The 16699-nt window shown below is 42.7% G+C and overlaps 1 protein-coding gene across 2 annotated transcripts in view; it reads left to right on the forward strand.

Annotated features, from left to right (window-relative positions):
* The first annotated feature begins 11322 nt into the window (after positions 1-11322).
* Positions 11323-16699, forward strand: part of SLC9A7 (solute carrier family 9 member A7) — a 174962-nt gene continuing 169585 nt past the window's right edge. Inside the window, exon 1 of one of the 2 annotated variants that reach the window (XM_070290264.1) lies at positions 11323-11863. In XM_070290264.1, coding sequence (XP_070146365.1) covers positions 11536-11863 — 328 coding nt within the window. In that variant the 5' untranslated portion in view covers positions 11323-11535. The remainder of the gene's footprint in view (positions 11864-16699) is intronic. The other variant, XM_070290263.1, reaches the window with a different exon arrangement.

The raw sequence follows: 16699 nt of genomic DNA on the forward strand, positions 1-16699 counted from the left end.
TCATCTCAAATTGCACATGGCTAGTATATAATAATAGTTCTAAGATTTTATGGATTCCTTGGGACATTCTAAGTGGACAATCATGTCATCTGTGAATTGGAGAATTTTTCTAATAACCTTTGAGAACTCTTTTTTATCCATTTCCTTTTCATTTTGTTCTTTCTGGGTTTTTTTGTTCCTCTGTTTCCCCAGTATCTATTTAAATTTATATATTGTGATTTTTGCAATATCTGTATGTCTCTTATTATTTTTTCTGCTTTATTTCACTAAGAGTTTCAACCCACTGTTAAATAGGTATGGTTATAGTGGACCTTCCTGCCTCTTTCCTCATCTTGCCTGCGTGCATGCATGCTAAGTTACCTCAGTGGTGTCTGACTTTTTGTGACCCTATGAAATGTAGTCCACCAGACTCCTCTGTCCATGGGATTGTCCAGGCAAGAATACTGGAGCCATTCCCTTCTCCAGTGGATCTTCCCAACCCAGGGACTGAATCTATGTCTCTTAGTCTCCTGCATTGGCAGGTGGGTTCTTTACCACTAGCGCCACCTGGGAAGACCTTTCCTCATTTTTGTTGTTCAGTTGCTCAGTCATGTCTGACTCTTTGCGACCTCATGGACTGCAGCATGCCAGGCTCTTCTGTCCTTCACTATGTCCTGGAGTTTGCTCAAACTCATGTCTGTTGAGTCAGTTATGCCAGCCAACCATCTCATCCTCTGTCATCCCCTTCTAGTCCTGCCTTCAATCTTTCCCAGCATCAGGGTCTTTTCCTCATCTTAGGGGGAACTAATTCAGTCTTTAACCTTAAGAATGTTCTTAGTTATAGTGGTTTTTTTGTTTGTTTTTATATATGGTCTTTATCAAGTTGAGGAAGTTCCCTCTTATTTCTGTTTTGCTGAAAGTTACTATCATGAATGGACAAGTCAACAATTTTGTCAAATACTTTCTCTGTACCAATATAATCATGTGGTTTTTCTTTAGTTATTATGGTAGATTTCATTGTGTTAAATCAGCCTTGTAATACCAGGAAAAGCACCACTTGATTACAATGTACAATTCTTTTTATTGTTAGATTCAATTCCCTAATACTTTGTTGAGGAGTTTTATGTCTAAGTTCATGAGAGATAGTGGTCTGTAGTTTTCTTTTCTTGAATCGTCTGTCAGTTTTGGTATCAGGGTAATGTTAACCTCATAAAATGAGAAGTGTTCACTCCTCTCATATTCTCTATGAGGGATTGTATTAGTACTGGTATTGTTTCTTCTTAAAAATGGAGTTAACCAGTGAACTCACCTGGGTCTGTAAAATTCTTCTTTGGAATGTTTTTTACGAGTTCAATTTCTTCAACAAGTTTATGTGGTATGCTGAATTATGGCCTCCTCTATCTATGTCCTAGTTCACAGAACCTGTAACTATGTTACCTTACTGGCAAAAAGGACCTTGCAAACATGATCAAGTTAAAGATCTAGAGATGGGAAGATTATTTGGATTATCTGAGTGGGCTCAGAAAAAGTACTTGAAAGAGTCCTTAAGAAAGGGAGGCAAGAAGGTCAGAGGAGGAAGTAGGAGATGTGGCAAGGGAAGCAAGATGCTATACTGCTGATTTTGAAGATGGAGGAAAGGCAGGTAACACAGCTCCATTAGGTGGACGAGGCAAGGGAACTGATTCTCCTCTTGAGCCTCCAAAATGAAACAGTCTTGCTGAATTTAACCCAGTGAAACTGGTTGCAGACTTTTATTCTATGCGCACGTGTTCAGTCACTAAACTGTGGCAGACTCTTTGCAACACCATGGACTGAAGCACACCAGGCTTCCCTGTCCTTCACTATTTCCCAGAGTTTGCTCAAAATTCATGTTCATTGAGTTGGTGGTGCTATCTAACCATCTTATCCTCTGCCTCCCTCTTCTCCTTTTGCCATCAATTTATTCCATGTGTACTTAAAGACAATGTGTATTCTGCTGTTGTTGGGTGGAGCATTCTATAAATGTCAATTATAGCCAATTGGTTGATGGTAGTGTTCAGATATATTATATCCTTGCTGATTTTCTGTCTATTGGTTCTATCTGTACACAGACAGGAGTATTGACACCCCCAACTGTAATTGTGGATATGTTTATTTCTCCTTTCAGTTCTGTCATCTTTTGCCTCATGTGTTTAAAAGCTGTGGTAATTGATGCACACATTGCTAGAAATTGTGTGGTAGGCAGTCCCTAAGAAGGTGCATCCAAATGAACTCACCTCTTGATGTTCATGCCTTTGTGTAATACCCTCCCACTGAGGAGGGGCAGGACCTGGGACTTGCTTCTAATGGGTAGAATATGGTGAGGGTTATAGATCGTCACTCTCTTAATTTTTATGATATATAGCAAAGATGATGAAATGTCACTCCCATAAGATTCCATCCTAGCAAACTGGAGTGAGAGATTATCTTTGTTGGGTTGATGAAGTAAGAAGCCATGTTGAGGAAACCCACATGATCAGGAGCCTCAGTTAGCCTCTAGGAACTGCATATGGCCTCTTATGTTTGACGGTGCCTTCCAATGGGCAGTCAACAAAAATCCAGGGCCCTAGTTAATCTAGTCAGTCATACTGCTGCAAGGAAATGAATTCTTCCCCAAATCCAGGTGAGTTTGGAAATGCATTTTCCCCTAGTTAAGCTTCTGATGAGACTGCATCCTTAGCTGAGGCATAGATGCAGACACCTGAAGCAGAGAGAACGTAATTAAGCTATCTATGCCCTGACTTCTGATCTATGGAAACTGTGAGGTAACAGATGCATGTTGTTTTAAGCCACTCAGTTTGTCGGTAATTTGTTACACAGCAATGGAAAACTAATACAGATTGCAATGTCTTCTTGGTGGATAGATCAGTTATTATCAGGGAATGTTCTTTTTCATTCCTAGCAGTTTTCTCTGCTGAGAAGTCTAAGTCTGATACTAATAAAGCCATCCCAGCTCTCTATTATTCATGTTTACCTGGTATAGTATATATGTTTCCATCCTTTTACTTTAAACTTACCTATGTCAGGGTATTTGAAGTGAATTTCTTCCTTGTTCTTTTTTGTTGTTGTTGTTTGAATGACAAAGTCAGGTTTATTGCCCTGAGTTAAACCAGTGGACAGGATGTGGGGAGAAGGAGGGTGGACATGGAAAGTGGCTGAAGGCATCCTCTTGCCCTTGGCCTGTGTGGGGTTGTCGCCACCCTGGGGAGCTAACCAGTGTACTTTGGACCTACTGATCACCTGCTCATGGGCCAGGCCCCCATTAAAGTTCAAGGCACAACTCAAGGCTCTCCAGAGTGAGGCCCCTCCTCCCTATGGAGTTACCTGCACAGGTCTGAGCAAAGAGGAGGGGGCTGTGGTGATGGCTTCTTCTGGGGCAGCATTCTTAGGAAGGTGTCTTGGTGGAGGAGCAAGTTGCTGCCTTCTTGGTGAGGGTCTTCAACAGTGCTAGCTTCTTGGGCAGCCTGGTGCTGGCTTTCATCATGTCATATCTGATGCTCTTTTGGCTTCCAACCTCCAGGTTTTTCTCAAGCTTTTGCTTCTGCACAATTGTGCCTTCTTGGGTGTGATAAACCAACAGCCCTTCCCCGGGTCCCAGTTCTGCTCCAAAGCCGCTCTTTGCTGGCTTCTGTGCTTGAAGTGATTTCTAGGTACTTATTTTAGGGTCCTGGTTTTTTACCTATTTTGTTATAATGATTATGACACTCTTAATTGATTTGTTTAGACCATTTACATTTAATGTAGTTATTGATATGTTTGGATTTACATCTGCCCTTTTATTATTTGTTTTTTTTTGTTCTCTCTGTCCCCCCCCCCATTTCCCCTTTCCTGCCTCTTTTTGGGTTTCTTTGAACGCTTTTTAGTAGTCCATTTAGTCCATCTATTGTTTTACATATTTTTTATCTCTTTGTATATTGTATAGGGGATACAACATACAGACTTAAGTTTTTACAACCTACCCAGAATCAATATTTTACCAATTCAAGTGGAATATATATATATATATATATATATAAACCATACTAGCATATAGTATGTTATCCTCCCACTCCTTTATGTTATGGCTGTTTGCGTATTACATCTACATACATTAAAAATCCCATTAGATCATGTTATCATTTTTGTTTCAAATGAATGAGCCTGTTTTAAAGAGAAGAAGAGCTTCTGTTAGCCATCTTTTTATAGCATGTTGGCTGGCAGTGGATTTTCTGTTTTCCTTCTTCAGAGACTGTCTTTATTTCACTGTATTCCTGAAAGCTAGTTTTGCTGGATATATTATTTGGGGTGGATGGTTCTTTCAGCACTTTAAAAATGTTGTACACTTCTTTATGAGCATGTTGGTTTCTGATGAGAAATCCATCAGTTCAGTACAATTCAGTTGCTAATTCATGTCCGACTCTTTGCGACCCCATGGACTGCAGTATGCCAAGCTTCTCTGTACATCACCAACTCCTGGAGCTTGCTCAACTCATGTCTATTGACATGTACCATGTACATTGGTACCGTGTACCAACCCCTGGTACTCTGCAGTACCTTGGAGATCCCCTTTTCAATTCTTTGGCAAAAAATCTGAGTCTTTATTTACTTCTCTCTGCTGTTCATTTTCTGCAACTTTACCCAAGCAGTAGGATGGTTGGTGATGTCATCAACCATCTCATCCTCTGTCGTCCCCTTTTCCTCCTGCCTTCAATATTTCCCAGCATTAGGATCTTTTCCAATGAGTCAGTTCTTGGCATCAGGTGGCCAAAGTATTGGAGCTTCAGCTTTAGCATCAGTCCTACCAATGAATATTCAGGACTGATTTCCTTTAGGATTGACTGGTTTAATCTCCTTGCAGTCCAAGGGACTCTCATAGTCATTTGAATTGTCATTATTCTAAATGCAATGTATAAATATTTACATTTAAATAAATATAAGTTTATATATAAAATATATTTATAAATATCTGCTTTAAATACATAAATATCTTCTTTGTCTTTTCAATAGTTTAAATATAATTCGTGTGGACATTGATTCTTTTGAGTTTGTCCTTTTGCAGTTTGTTTAAGTGCTTGAATCTGTAGGTTTACTTCTTTTGCTAACTTTGGAATGTTTTCAGTTATTATATGCTCACATCCTTTCTTTCCTGTGTCACACTCTTTCTCCTGTCCTGGGACTCCAAACACAGGAATGTTAGACCTTTTGTTACTATCCTACAGGTCTTTGTGAAGTCCCTTGGACAGCAAGGAGATCAAACCAGTCAATCCTAAAGGAAACCTTAAATATTCATTGGAAGGACTGATGCTGAAGCTGAAGCTCCAATACTTAGGCTACCTGATGTGAAGAGCTGACTCATTGGAAAAGACCCTGATGCTGGGAAAGATTGAGAGCAGGAGGAGAAGGGCATGACAGAGGATGAGTTGGCTGGATGGCCTCACCAACTCAATGGACATGAGTTTGAGCAAACTCTGGGATATAATGAAGGACAGGGAAGCCTAGCATGCTGCAGTCCATGGGGTTGCAAAGAGTCAGACAAGATTTAGTGAATGAACCACATATTAATGTATTTCTCAGAATTTCCTCTCTGTTATTCAAGTTGGATACTTTCTATTGATCTAGCTTCAAATTTACTGACTCACCTTCATTCTGCTACTAAGCCTATTTATTCACCTTTAAAATTTTCAATTGTTTATATTTTTCAATTATAACATTACAATTAGGATCTTTTTAAATTGTTTACTCCTTTGCTGAGAATTTCTAGCTTTATATTCATTTCAAGATTGTTTGCTTTAAATTGTTGGAGCATTTTTACACTTGATCTTAGCCAAAAAGTGGAGAAGTGGTTGTTGGAGCACTTTTATAATAGCTTTTTAAAGTTTTTTTTAGACAATTCCAACATTTATGTCATATGTCATCTCAGCATTGTTGTCTGTTGATTGCCTTTTGAATAGACAATCAATAGTTGAGATTCTCATGGTTCTTTGAATGCTAAATAATTTTTGGGTGCAGTCTGGACATTTTTAATATGTTATGGGGTTTTGTATCTTGTTTTAATCCCATGAGGACTTATTTATATTTTTGTTTTAGCTTGTAGTCAACATGGTTGGGTCCAGATCTTAAGTTGTGACCTGCCTTTTGTGGATCATGGCTCCAAAATGAATTCAATTTTCAAAAGTTTTGCTGCGCTATTTAGGGCTTCCCTGGTGGTTCAGACAGTAAGGAATCTGCTTGCAATGTGGGAGACCAGGTTTGATCCCTGAGTCGGGAAGACCCCTTGGAGAAGGAAATGGCAACCCACTCTAGTATTCTTACCTGGCGAATTCCATGGACAGAGAGCCTGGCAGGCTACATTCCATGGGGTCGCAAACAGCCAGACACGACTGAACAAGTAGTGCACACACACACACACACACACACACACACACACGGTTTTCATCCAGTGCCTAGTCTAGATCTGGTTGGAGATCTGTTTCTTAGTTCAGTTACCAGTCTTTGGTTTTGTAGGTAGGATCATATACACATGCAGGTTGGGGTGAGTCTAGGAGCTCATAAAACAACGGAATAGGGTTGTTTTTCTGATCATCTCCCTCTCCACAATCCCTGGTACTCTGCAGTAGCTTGGAGTTCCCCTTTTCAATTCTTTGGTAAAAAATCTGAGTCTTTATTTACTTCTCTCTGCTTTTTACTTTCTGCAACTTTACCCAAGCAGTAGGAGGGCAAAAAAGAAAATATATATAAATTTGGGGTTGCCCCCACTGTCTTGGGGCCACAGATACTCCAATCAGAGAGGAAAGAGTCCCCCTTCCCTCGCCATTTCAGGCACTTGAAAGCACTCCTGCTTCCATCGTCATGGTGATTCAGCTGTTGTAAGGGGACTGTCTGTTGGATAGGGTGTGAGAGAATGGAGAAACAACTTGGTGTAATTCCCTATTTTCTCTGAATATTAGGAGATGTATTTCCTGCTCTTTCCAGTGTGCCCCCTACTGGGTTTTGGGCTGCTTTCAGTCCAGTCCGTGGCTACTGGAGGGAAAAAATGGTAAAGTCACGACCAATCGTTTCACTTTGAATTCTGGTGTTTTTCCTCAACTTGCTTGGTACAATATATTTTTTTAACAGGTTTTGAATAACTGCTCCATGCACTCTGTTCAGGTCTTATAGTTTCACTCAGTGGGAGATAATGGGTTGTGTGTGATTATTCTGTGTTAACTGGAATCAGAACGCTTGTATAATCATACCCCTTGTATACATTAGTTTTCATATATAAATATGTATAGATAATGAAGTGTTTTCTTTGGTGTATATTTGTGAATAGTTGGTGCTAATCTTTTCATACTCTACCTGAGGCAACCACTTTATACTATAAATACTCTCCTGGTTATTTAATACTTTTTTTTTTTTTGGCTCGCACCACGCAACATGTAGGATCTCAGTTCCCAAACAGGGGTCAAACCTGCACCCCATGCAGTAGAAGCATGGAATCTTAATCACTGGACTACCAGGGAAGTCCCTGGTTATCTATTGCTGTGGAAGAAATCACCTTTAAACTTAGTAGCTTAAGATAACACAAATCATGTTATTATTATAGATTAAAGCATTGATTAGGCTTAGCTAGATGATTCTTCCTTGGGGAGGGTCTCTCATATATTTATAGTAAAATGGTGGCTGAGGATAAAATAATCGGAAGGCTCACTCATTCATGTATGTGGCATTTCATCTGGGAGCACTCAAAAAGCTGGGGCTTCAGTTGTATTCATCTATACTGCTATATGGTCTCTCCATGGTTTCTCCAGCATGAAAACGTCAAGATAGATAGATTTCTTTTTTTAAAAAAAATTTCAGCTTTATTGAGATATGATTGATATATAACACTGTGTAAGTTTAAGGAATATGGCATGTTGATTTGATATACATTGCAATATGATCACCACTGTACCACTAGCTAATATCTCCATCCTGTCACATAATTACCCCTTCTTTTTTGTGGTGAAAACATTTAAGCTCTACCCTCTTAGCAACTTTCAAGTATATGGTACAGTATTATTATCTATGATCACCATGCTGTACATTAGATTCTCAGAACTTGTTCATCTTATAACTGGAAGTTTGCACTCTCTGACCAACATCTCTCCATCTCTTCCATGTCCTCAGTCCCTGGTAACTAGCACTCTACTCTGTTTCTATCAATTTGGCTTTTTTAGATTCTACATATAAGTAAGATCATACAGTATTGTTTTTCTCTTGACTTATTTCACTTAGCATAATGCCCTCAAGTTTCATCCATGTTGTTGCAAATGGCAGGATTTCCTTCTTTCTCATGGCTGAATAACATGGTGTATATTATATATTGCTATATATATATATCTAGCACATCTTCTTTATCCATTCATCTGTTGATACTTAGGTTGTTTCCATATCTTTGCATTGTGAGTAATGTTGCAATGAACATGGGGCTGCAGGTATCTTGACAAGACCTGATCTCAATTTCTTTGAATATATACCCAGAAGTGGGATTGCTGGATCATATGATAACCCTATTTTTAGTTTTTTGAGGACTCTTCATATTGTTTTCCATAGTGGCTTCACCACCATAGACATGTTGGAATTTACATCGCCACTAACAGTGCACAAAGGTTCCCTTTTCTCCACATCTTCGCCAGCATTTTGTTATTCTTGCCTTTTTGATAATAGCCATTCTGACAGGTGGTGATATCTCATTATGGTCCAGATTTCTTATACGGAAGCTCAGGGCTCCAAAGTGAGTGGAGAGCAAGAGTGTAACAGTGAGCCAGGCAGGAACCAGATTGCCTTCTATGACCTAACTTTCCAAGTTGCAAACTTCTGTTCTTTGAGGTGGTTGTAAGGGTCTACCAAGGTTCAAGGAATGAACATAGATGCCATCTCTTAATGGGGGAGTGGAAAGGTTCTGGAAAAATATGTGAGATTGGAAACATGGTTTCTGGCACTTTTAGACAATACAATCTGTTGTAAATACTATGAAATCTGTACTTTTAAGGTAGATTCTAAGTTGTTCTCAGTGTGAATTACAAAGAGAAGCTCTTTTCTTGATTTTTTCGGAATCTATGAGGTTGAATATCAAATTTTAGGATCAGTATGGCCAATTTTCAGCAAAATGGATTTTAGTGAGTCTCTAGAAATTAGATCAAGTTTTCCCATTGGTTAACTTTCTCGAGTGTTTGCAATTTCATTGGGAACTTCCGTGAAACTTCAAGGTATATGGACTTTGTAGAGGCTGTGTGACAGGCTGGAGGAATATGGAAAGATGCTAGCTAAAATCTAGACTAAGAGATTCTTTTGCTGCAAAGAAGGTATTAAATAGGCTTGGCAGAAAGGACTTGAAAGGGAATCAGGAAATCTGCAGTGCTCCAAATATCTTTCCTACCTGATGCCATCTCTCCCCTTATTACTTTTTTTAGTTAAACTTTGCTTTCTTCAATGAATCCTCGTAAAAATGCAAACTCCTCTGGGAGAAAAAATATGGAAAGTTGGCATAGAATTCAGAGTGCTTCAGCAAACACTTATGAGCACAGAGCTAGGCACTGGGAATTCAGTGATTCATTAATTCCAACTCTCTTTCCTTCCTTGACCAGGCGAATGAGGTGGATTGAAAAATTCTAGTTCCTGAGGATTTGTTCTGAGAGGCTTTATCATCCAGAGTCCACTTTATGATTTTTTTTTTTCTGATGGAGCTGGGCCTGGTCTTAAGAATCATCAAAAACTCCCTGGGCTATCAGGAGGTCAACATAAAAGGGCCACCAAGGTAATTCTGCCTCATATATTGTCACCTTGCTTATTTAACATATATGCAGAGTACATCATTCAAAATGGATGAAACACAAGCTGGAATCAAGATTGCTGGGAGAAATATCAATAACCTCAGATATGCAGATGACATCACCCTTATGGCAGAAAGCAAAGAGGAACTAAAGAACCTTTTGATGAAAGTGAAAGAGGAGAGTGAAAAAGCTGACTTAAAACTCAGCATTCGAAAAACGAAGATCAAGGCATCCAGTCTCATTATTTCATGGCAAATAGATGGGGAAACAATGGAAACAGTGACAGACTTTATTTTCTTGGGCTCCAAAATCACTGCAGATGATGACTGAAGCCATGAAATTAAAAGACACTTGCTCCTTGGAAGAAAAGCTATGACCAACCTAGACAGCATATTAAAAAGCAGACACATTACTTTGGCAACAAAGGTCTGTAGTCAAAGCTGTGGTTTTTCCAGTAGTCACATATGGATGTGAGATTTGGACCATAAAGAAGGCCGAGAGGCAAAGAATTGATGCTTTTGAACTGTGGTGTTGGAGAAGACTCTTGAGAGTCTCTTGAACAGCAAGGAGATCCAACCAGTCAATCCTCAACGAAATCAGTCCTGAGTATTCATTGGAAGGACTGATGCTGAAGCTGAAACTCCAATACTTCGGCCACCTGATAAGAACTGACTCATTGGAAAAGACCCTGATGCTGGGAAAGATTAAAGGCAGAAGGAGAGGGGGGTAACAGAGGATGAGCTGGTTGGATGGCATCACTGACTTGATGGACATGAGTCTGAGCAAGCTCCCGGAGTTGGTGATGGACTGGAAGCCTGGTGTGCTGTAGTCCATGGGGTCACAAAGAGTCGGACATGACTGAGCCACTGAACTGACTGAACCACCTGCTGCTCATCCGCCCAGAAGGGCAAGTGTCCAGTTCTTTTGGTTCAATCCACTTCCCTGAGGGTTAGTTCCACAGTGCAGAAAAAGAAGTCCCTCTACTTGCCAAGTGATGAAGGTGCTATTTTTAACACTGCTCCCTCATTTTAATCCCTTATTGGTTCTCACTTTGGGTCAGGCTAAAGTAGAGGTTTGTTTGAATGAAGCCTGACGGATTCTGGGAAGCCCAGAATGCTGGAAGTCACTCTGAGAGATGCGGGAAGAGAGGTGTACGGGGGTACCGTGACTTCAAGGTTCCTGGGCTCCTCCAGAACAGCCACTTCTACTGCGCCGAGAGCGGCTACACACTGGCCAGGGATCAAACATTTCAAGTGGTCCCAGACACAGGAATCGAGACCGCACATCCAAGAAGATGCTCTTGCCAGGCACGGGCGACCTCTGGCGTCCCATGTACGAAGCGCGGCGGCGAGTGCCCAGAAAGCGGCCCCGCGAGCCCAGATGGCCTGGCCAGGTACGCCGGGACCGAGGGAGGAGCGCAGTGAGGAGAGGGGCCCGCGGCTCGGCCCGGGGGCTAGAGGGCGGTAGGCGACCTCGCTGGAGGGGGGAAGGGAGGCTGGACCGGGTTGAGGGGGGGGGGGGGACGCGGCGCGGCGGGGGGCCGGACAGGTACGCGGGCGGGGGGCGGTGCTTGGGGATCCTGCGCACTGCGTGCGCCCCTCCCCCAGCGCGACTCCCGGCGCGTCCCCGGTCCCTGCCCGGCGCGAGCTGGAGGAGGAGCTGCAGCGGCCGCGGCTACTCGGGCAGGTCGGTGGCGCCAGGGGAAGCTACCGACGGTGCGGGCTGCGGGTCCCAGCGTGCAGGAGGCGCGGGCGGCGCTGGGGCCATGGAGCCTGGTGACGCGGCGCGCCTCGGCCCGGGGCGGGCGGCCCGGGCGCTGCCAACGCGGCTGCTGCTGATGCCGCTGCTCCCGCTGCTGCTGGGTCGGGGGCTGCGCGGGGCGGCCGCGGCCTCCTCCTCTGGGGCGGCGGCTGAGGACAGCAGCGCCATGGAGGAGCTCGCCACGGAGAAGGAGGCAGAGGAGAGCCACCGGCAGGACAGCGTGAGCCTGCTCACCTTCATCCTGCTGCTCACGCTCACCATCCTCACCATCTGGCTTTTCAAGCACCGCCGGGTTCGCTTCCTGCACGAGACCGGGCTGGCCATGATCTACGGTGAGCACACCCCGCACCCTCGCCCACCGTCCCCTACTCCCCTCGGGCACCCGTGCTGCTGTGCTTCTCCCCACCCCTTCCCCGCCCCGCGCCGCCTTGTGCTCCCCCTTCACTTGCCGACGTGTTTCGTTTCTTTTCCGTTTCCCGCTGAGACAGTCTCGGCTCCCAAGGTCAACTGTCTGCAATTTCGGGCTCCCTATTACCATGAAAATAAATTCCACCTCATTTCGACGTTTCTTCCAGGGGAACCGGGAAAATGAAAGGCACCGGGGTGGTCTGGTTCAGTCCAGTCGGTTCTGTTTCAGCTTCGCACCCCACCCCTCGCGCCCCCGCCCCCAGCCCCAGTTCAGCTCCACAGGATGTGTGTGGCGGGGCAGGAGGGGGTGACCTCCTAGGGATCGCTCCGCCCCAGGAGGCAGGCCACCGTGAGGGTGGGTAAGGGCTGAGGTTTCCTCGACTTGGGTAAGGACTGAGGGGGCTTGGTGGATGCCACATCAATGGTCAACCTGGGTGGGCGCCCAGTTCTGACATCTGTGTTCCCGGATGTCTTGTGAATGAAGTCGGAGCTTGAAGCACTGTTAAAGGTGAGAGTGGTCCAAGACCTACGGTGATGTACTGCCATGGCGGGCCCAGTAGGGAAGATGGGCACGCCTCCCACCCTTGTGTCCAAGTGGGAAGTTATACCCACTTGCTTTCTTTAAGAGAAGAGGAGCTTTTGCATTCCTCTGTTTGTAACAAGGACTCTGCTTTGAAGATACGTTTAAGGGTGTATGAAGAGGAAAAGTAATGGTTTTAATTCTGGAGTCAGCCTTCTTTTGTTGTGAAAGATGGACTATGCCATCATCCTTTTCTGAGTTTAATGGCACATGGTGTATTACATGCACAAGGGTCAGCACAAATCTTGGCGTCACTGCATGGATGTCAGCCGCAATCTGAATCATCCCTCTTCCCCTGCCATGCCACCCCCTCCACCCTCACACCTGCCCTCCATGACATGACTTCAAATTGGAACCAAGTATTCTCCTTTTGAATTTAATTCAATAGAGTTAAGGCCCAGGTTGGCATTTTCATGTGAAATAGATGAGTCCACTTAATGACTGTTCCCAGTAGGAAACATTTGACTTCATCAGTTATACTGGAGGGATCTCTCCACTCAATTTCCATTCAGGATTCTGTGATAGAGAATGGAAAGTGAAAACGTTAATCTTTAATGTGACAGTTACCCTTGGCCCTGGGCCTTACTTATTCATGGTGCTTGATTGTTGACAGCCCTGGCTCATGGTCACCAAGGTTATGAAGTGCTCTCCGGGAGCCCTCTAGGTTCTAAAGAGACCTGGCCTAAACAGGTCTTGAATTGAAGCAGGACTAGGTCTAAAACTGAGTTTGGTTATTGCAAATTACAGATGTGAACAAAAAACCTGGCCATTCTTGAGGTTTGTGGTTTGTGTCAATCTGTGACAAATGACTGATGCCCAGGCTAAAGCAGGTAAGCTCGAAGGTTTCCTGAGCTGATAGCAGAGTGGGGAGTTGAAACATGTCATTTTAGGCGGTTGACTCTGAGCAAATGAGCATTGCCTTTAGCCATAAAAATATTTTTATTTTATAGCTCCTAGATCCAATTCATTAAAGTACAGTGTGAATACTTTTAGAAGGTAGATTGGACGGGCTCATAAATACATGCTCCAAGTGCATGGAAAATGAGATTTAAAAATATATTTTCTGAGGAGTACTCCATGTTCTTAGGAGCTCAGTCGCCTTTATCTTAAGGCTTGAAAACAGCAGTAGAATTTTCCTTTGTGGATATGTACTTTTTAAACTCATCTCAATCTCTTAGTCATTGGGATTGTGCTACCAGTGTAGTGTTTCACTTTGTGTTATGGAAATCTGGTTTAATTGATGATGTTCAGAAAAGGCAATATCCTCTCATAGCATTCGCTGTAATTTTCTTCTGTCTTTGGCTTTTAGTGTTACTTTGAAATGCAGTAAGAAATTTGTTTGTCAATATGTGATGTCCTAGGTTCTGCCAAATATTAATATTTTGATGTGGATTGCCTATAACTGAGAGAAAATATTTCTTTTTCTCTAAGAGATATTTAGTCTTCTGTTTTAAGTTCTGCCCCCCTCCCAGCCCCAAATCTGAATTCTGATGTCATTTGATTAGCTAACTAAGTATATATATACACACACATACATATACTTAATGGATAGGAATTCTGATTTTAAAAAATTCAATATGAAAATCTTTGAATACTTAAGTGAATGCAGTGCAGATTTCAGGACTTCTCTTTCTCAGTAGAAAGACATCAGATTTCATTTCTTGATATCAGTAGAGGAAGTGAGTGTCCTCTGAGTAATAAAGGGCAAAATGATCTAAGGAAACATTTGTTAAGTATCTGCTGTGTACTGGGTGCCCAAGTTAATTTATGGAGATAACCAATTAAACTTTTAAATGTTGGTAGGTTTTCATGAGTGAAAGAGTTCAACTGTGAATTTCAAAACTTTTACCTTGAAATGAAAAAATCTAATTCCTGGCACTTTAAAAAATACTTAAGTGGTACTTTGAGAGGAAAGGCTTTAATATTTAAAATAAATTGTGGTATATATATATATATATATATATAAACAATATTTTAATATATAGTAATATATTAAAATAAATTGTGATAATATGTGTATTTGCTGGTATAGTCATAAAACATATCTAGGAGGATATGCAGTAGCCTAACACCATTGGTTTCCTTGTAGGGGAGGAAAAAGGTGGACCATAGGGGTGGGAGGGAAGACCTCACTTTATATACTTTTGTGCTTTTTTTTTTTCTTTTGAATTTTGGAAGTGGAATCACCTAATAGCATGTCCATGCTTCCATTCTGTGGCATTCTTGTGGCATTTTAAGATACTCCTCAAATCATCCAGTTTGATGCCCACTACTCCCTATTTAAATCAAATTGCTATTAATTTTCTGTGACTTTTCAGCTGTTGGCTGTACCCGTGGAACTTTCGGAGCCCTGGGTCTGGAATGGAGACATAACTGCGAAAGGGGGGAGGTTTTTCCTCTTTTTCCTTTCTCCTTTTATCTCATTGTCTCCAAAGAAGAGTTGATGTACTTTAGGAGTGGTGTGCACAGATAGATCCCAAAGGACCTAAGGACTGTAAGAGACACACTGTGAATACTTAGCACTTAAATGGAAAGGAATTCCACCACCCACCAAGGGACAGTTAAAAGCACTCCTCCTCCCTGACCACTGGTCAAGGCAGCTACCAGGGAAGGTGACCATAGACTCTCCAGGGACCTTGAAGGCAGCCGCACCCCCCTCCCCCCACCCCCTGCCAGACCCTGTGATGAGGGCTGCAGGGCAGCGGATAAGGCGCTCGGCTCTCGCCTAGCATCAGTCTAACCTGTTTTGTCAGTGCAGGGAGCTTCCGGCTGTCTGGCTCTGTACGTGATTAAGTGCCATCCTAAAGTTACCAAGCCCCTCGTGTTTGTGCAGCAGAAATAGCAAGTGTTTGAGGAGGAAAAGGTGGCATAAACAGACTGTGTCAGTTAATTGTGGTTCTCTCTTGTGTGTACAGTAGTTCCACTTTCCCCATAATGTTTTTGTGAGAGCTGATATGGGTCCAAAATATCTAACTTCGTCATGCTAGCCTACCACCTGCTTCTTGCTTGCCCCTGCTCCGCACCTATCAACTTTTCAAGTATGTGTTGGTCAGAACCTTCCAGGTTCCATGGACTGTGGCCTCATTGTTGTTTTGCTGGTGCTGAATTGCTAAGCACAGGCTGAGGGAGGGTTCATAGGCAAAGTCTGAAAGGGGAAATTATGGCTTTTTGCAGTAGTGTGAAAGTAACATTTGAGCCTGTGAACAAACATTTCAGAACCACAGTCTTCCTGGTTAATTGGGAAGCTCTGTATAGTCTCAGTTTGGTACCAGATGCCCTGGGTTCAAATGCTGGCCCTCTTACTTGTAAAGCTGTGTAACACTGGGCAAGCTCTCTGAACCTTTGTTTCCTTTTTTCAAAAATGGAGACGGTGTCACTCACTTCACAGAATTTTTGTTATTGTGGTATTGTAAAGGTCAAGTGTGGTGTGTCTGCTGCTGCTGCTGCTGCTGCTGCTGCTGCTGCTGCTGCTGCTGCTGCTGCTGCTGCTGCTGCTAAGTCGCTTCAGTCGTGTCCGACTCTGTGCGACTCCATAGACGGCAGCCCACCAGGCTCCACTGTCCCTGGGATTCTCCAGGCAAGAACACTGGAGTGGGTTGCCATTTCCTTTTCCAGTGCATGAAAGTGAAAAGGGAAAGTGAAGTTGCTCAGTCGTGTCTGACTCTTCGCGACCCCATGGACTGCAGCCTACCAGGCTCTTCTGCCCTTGGGATTTTCCAGGCAAGAGTACTGGAGTGGGTTGCCATTGCCTTCTCCTACTGACTTGGTAAATATTAGTTCTCATTTTCAATTTAGACTTGTGATTCTTTGGCCAGCATTGCTACTTGGGTAGAGTCCTGCTGTAATTTTAAAAGGCAGTAAGATACAGTTAGTGGGAGTGATGCGAATTGTCATTTCCTTTTTTAAAAAATTTATTTATTTTTTAATTGAAGAATAATTGCTTTGCAGAATTTGTTGTTTTCTGTCAAATATCAACATGAATCAGCCATAGATATACATTGTAATTTTTTGTGGGCCATTTGTTAATACTTAGAAAAGAATTTATAAGGTAGCTGTTCTACTCTTTTATCCAGTAGTCTCCATTCTTGGGCTTTATTTTTCAGAAATAATCACATTAGCATGTTACATTATACAGATGACAATATTCATTGCAGCAGGAACAAGTTGCAATACTCATTAA

This window comes from Ovis canadensis, chromosome X (assembly GCF_042477335.2).
Source record: "Ovis canadensis isolate MfBH-ARS-UI-01 breed Bighorn chromosome X, ARS-UI_OviCan_v2, whole genome shotgun sequence".
In the NCBI taxonomy this organism is placed as follows: domain Eukaryota; kingdom Metazoa; phylum Chordata; class Mammalia; order Artiodactyla; family Bovidae; genus Ovis; species Ovis canadensis.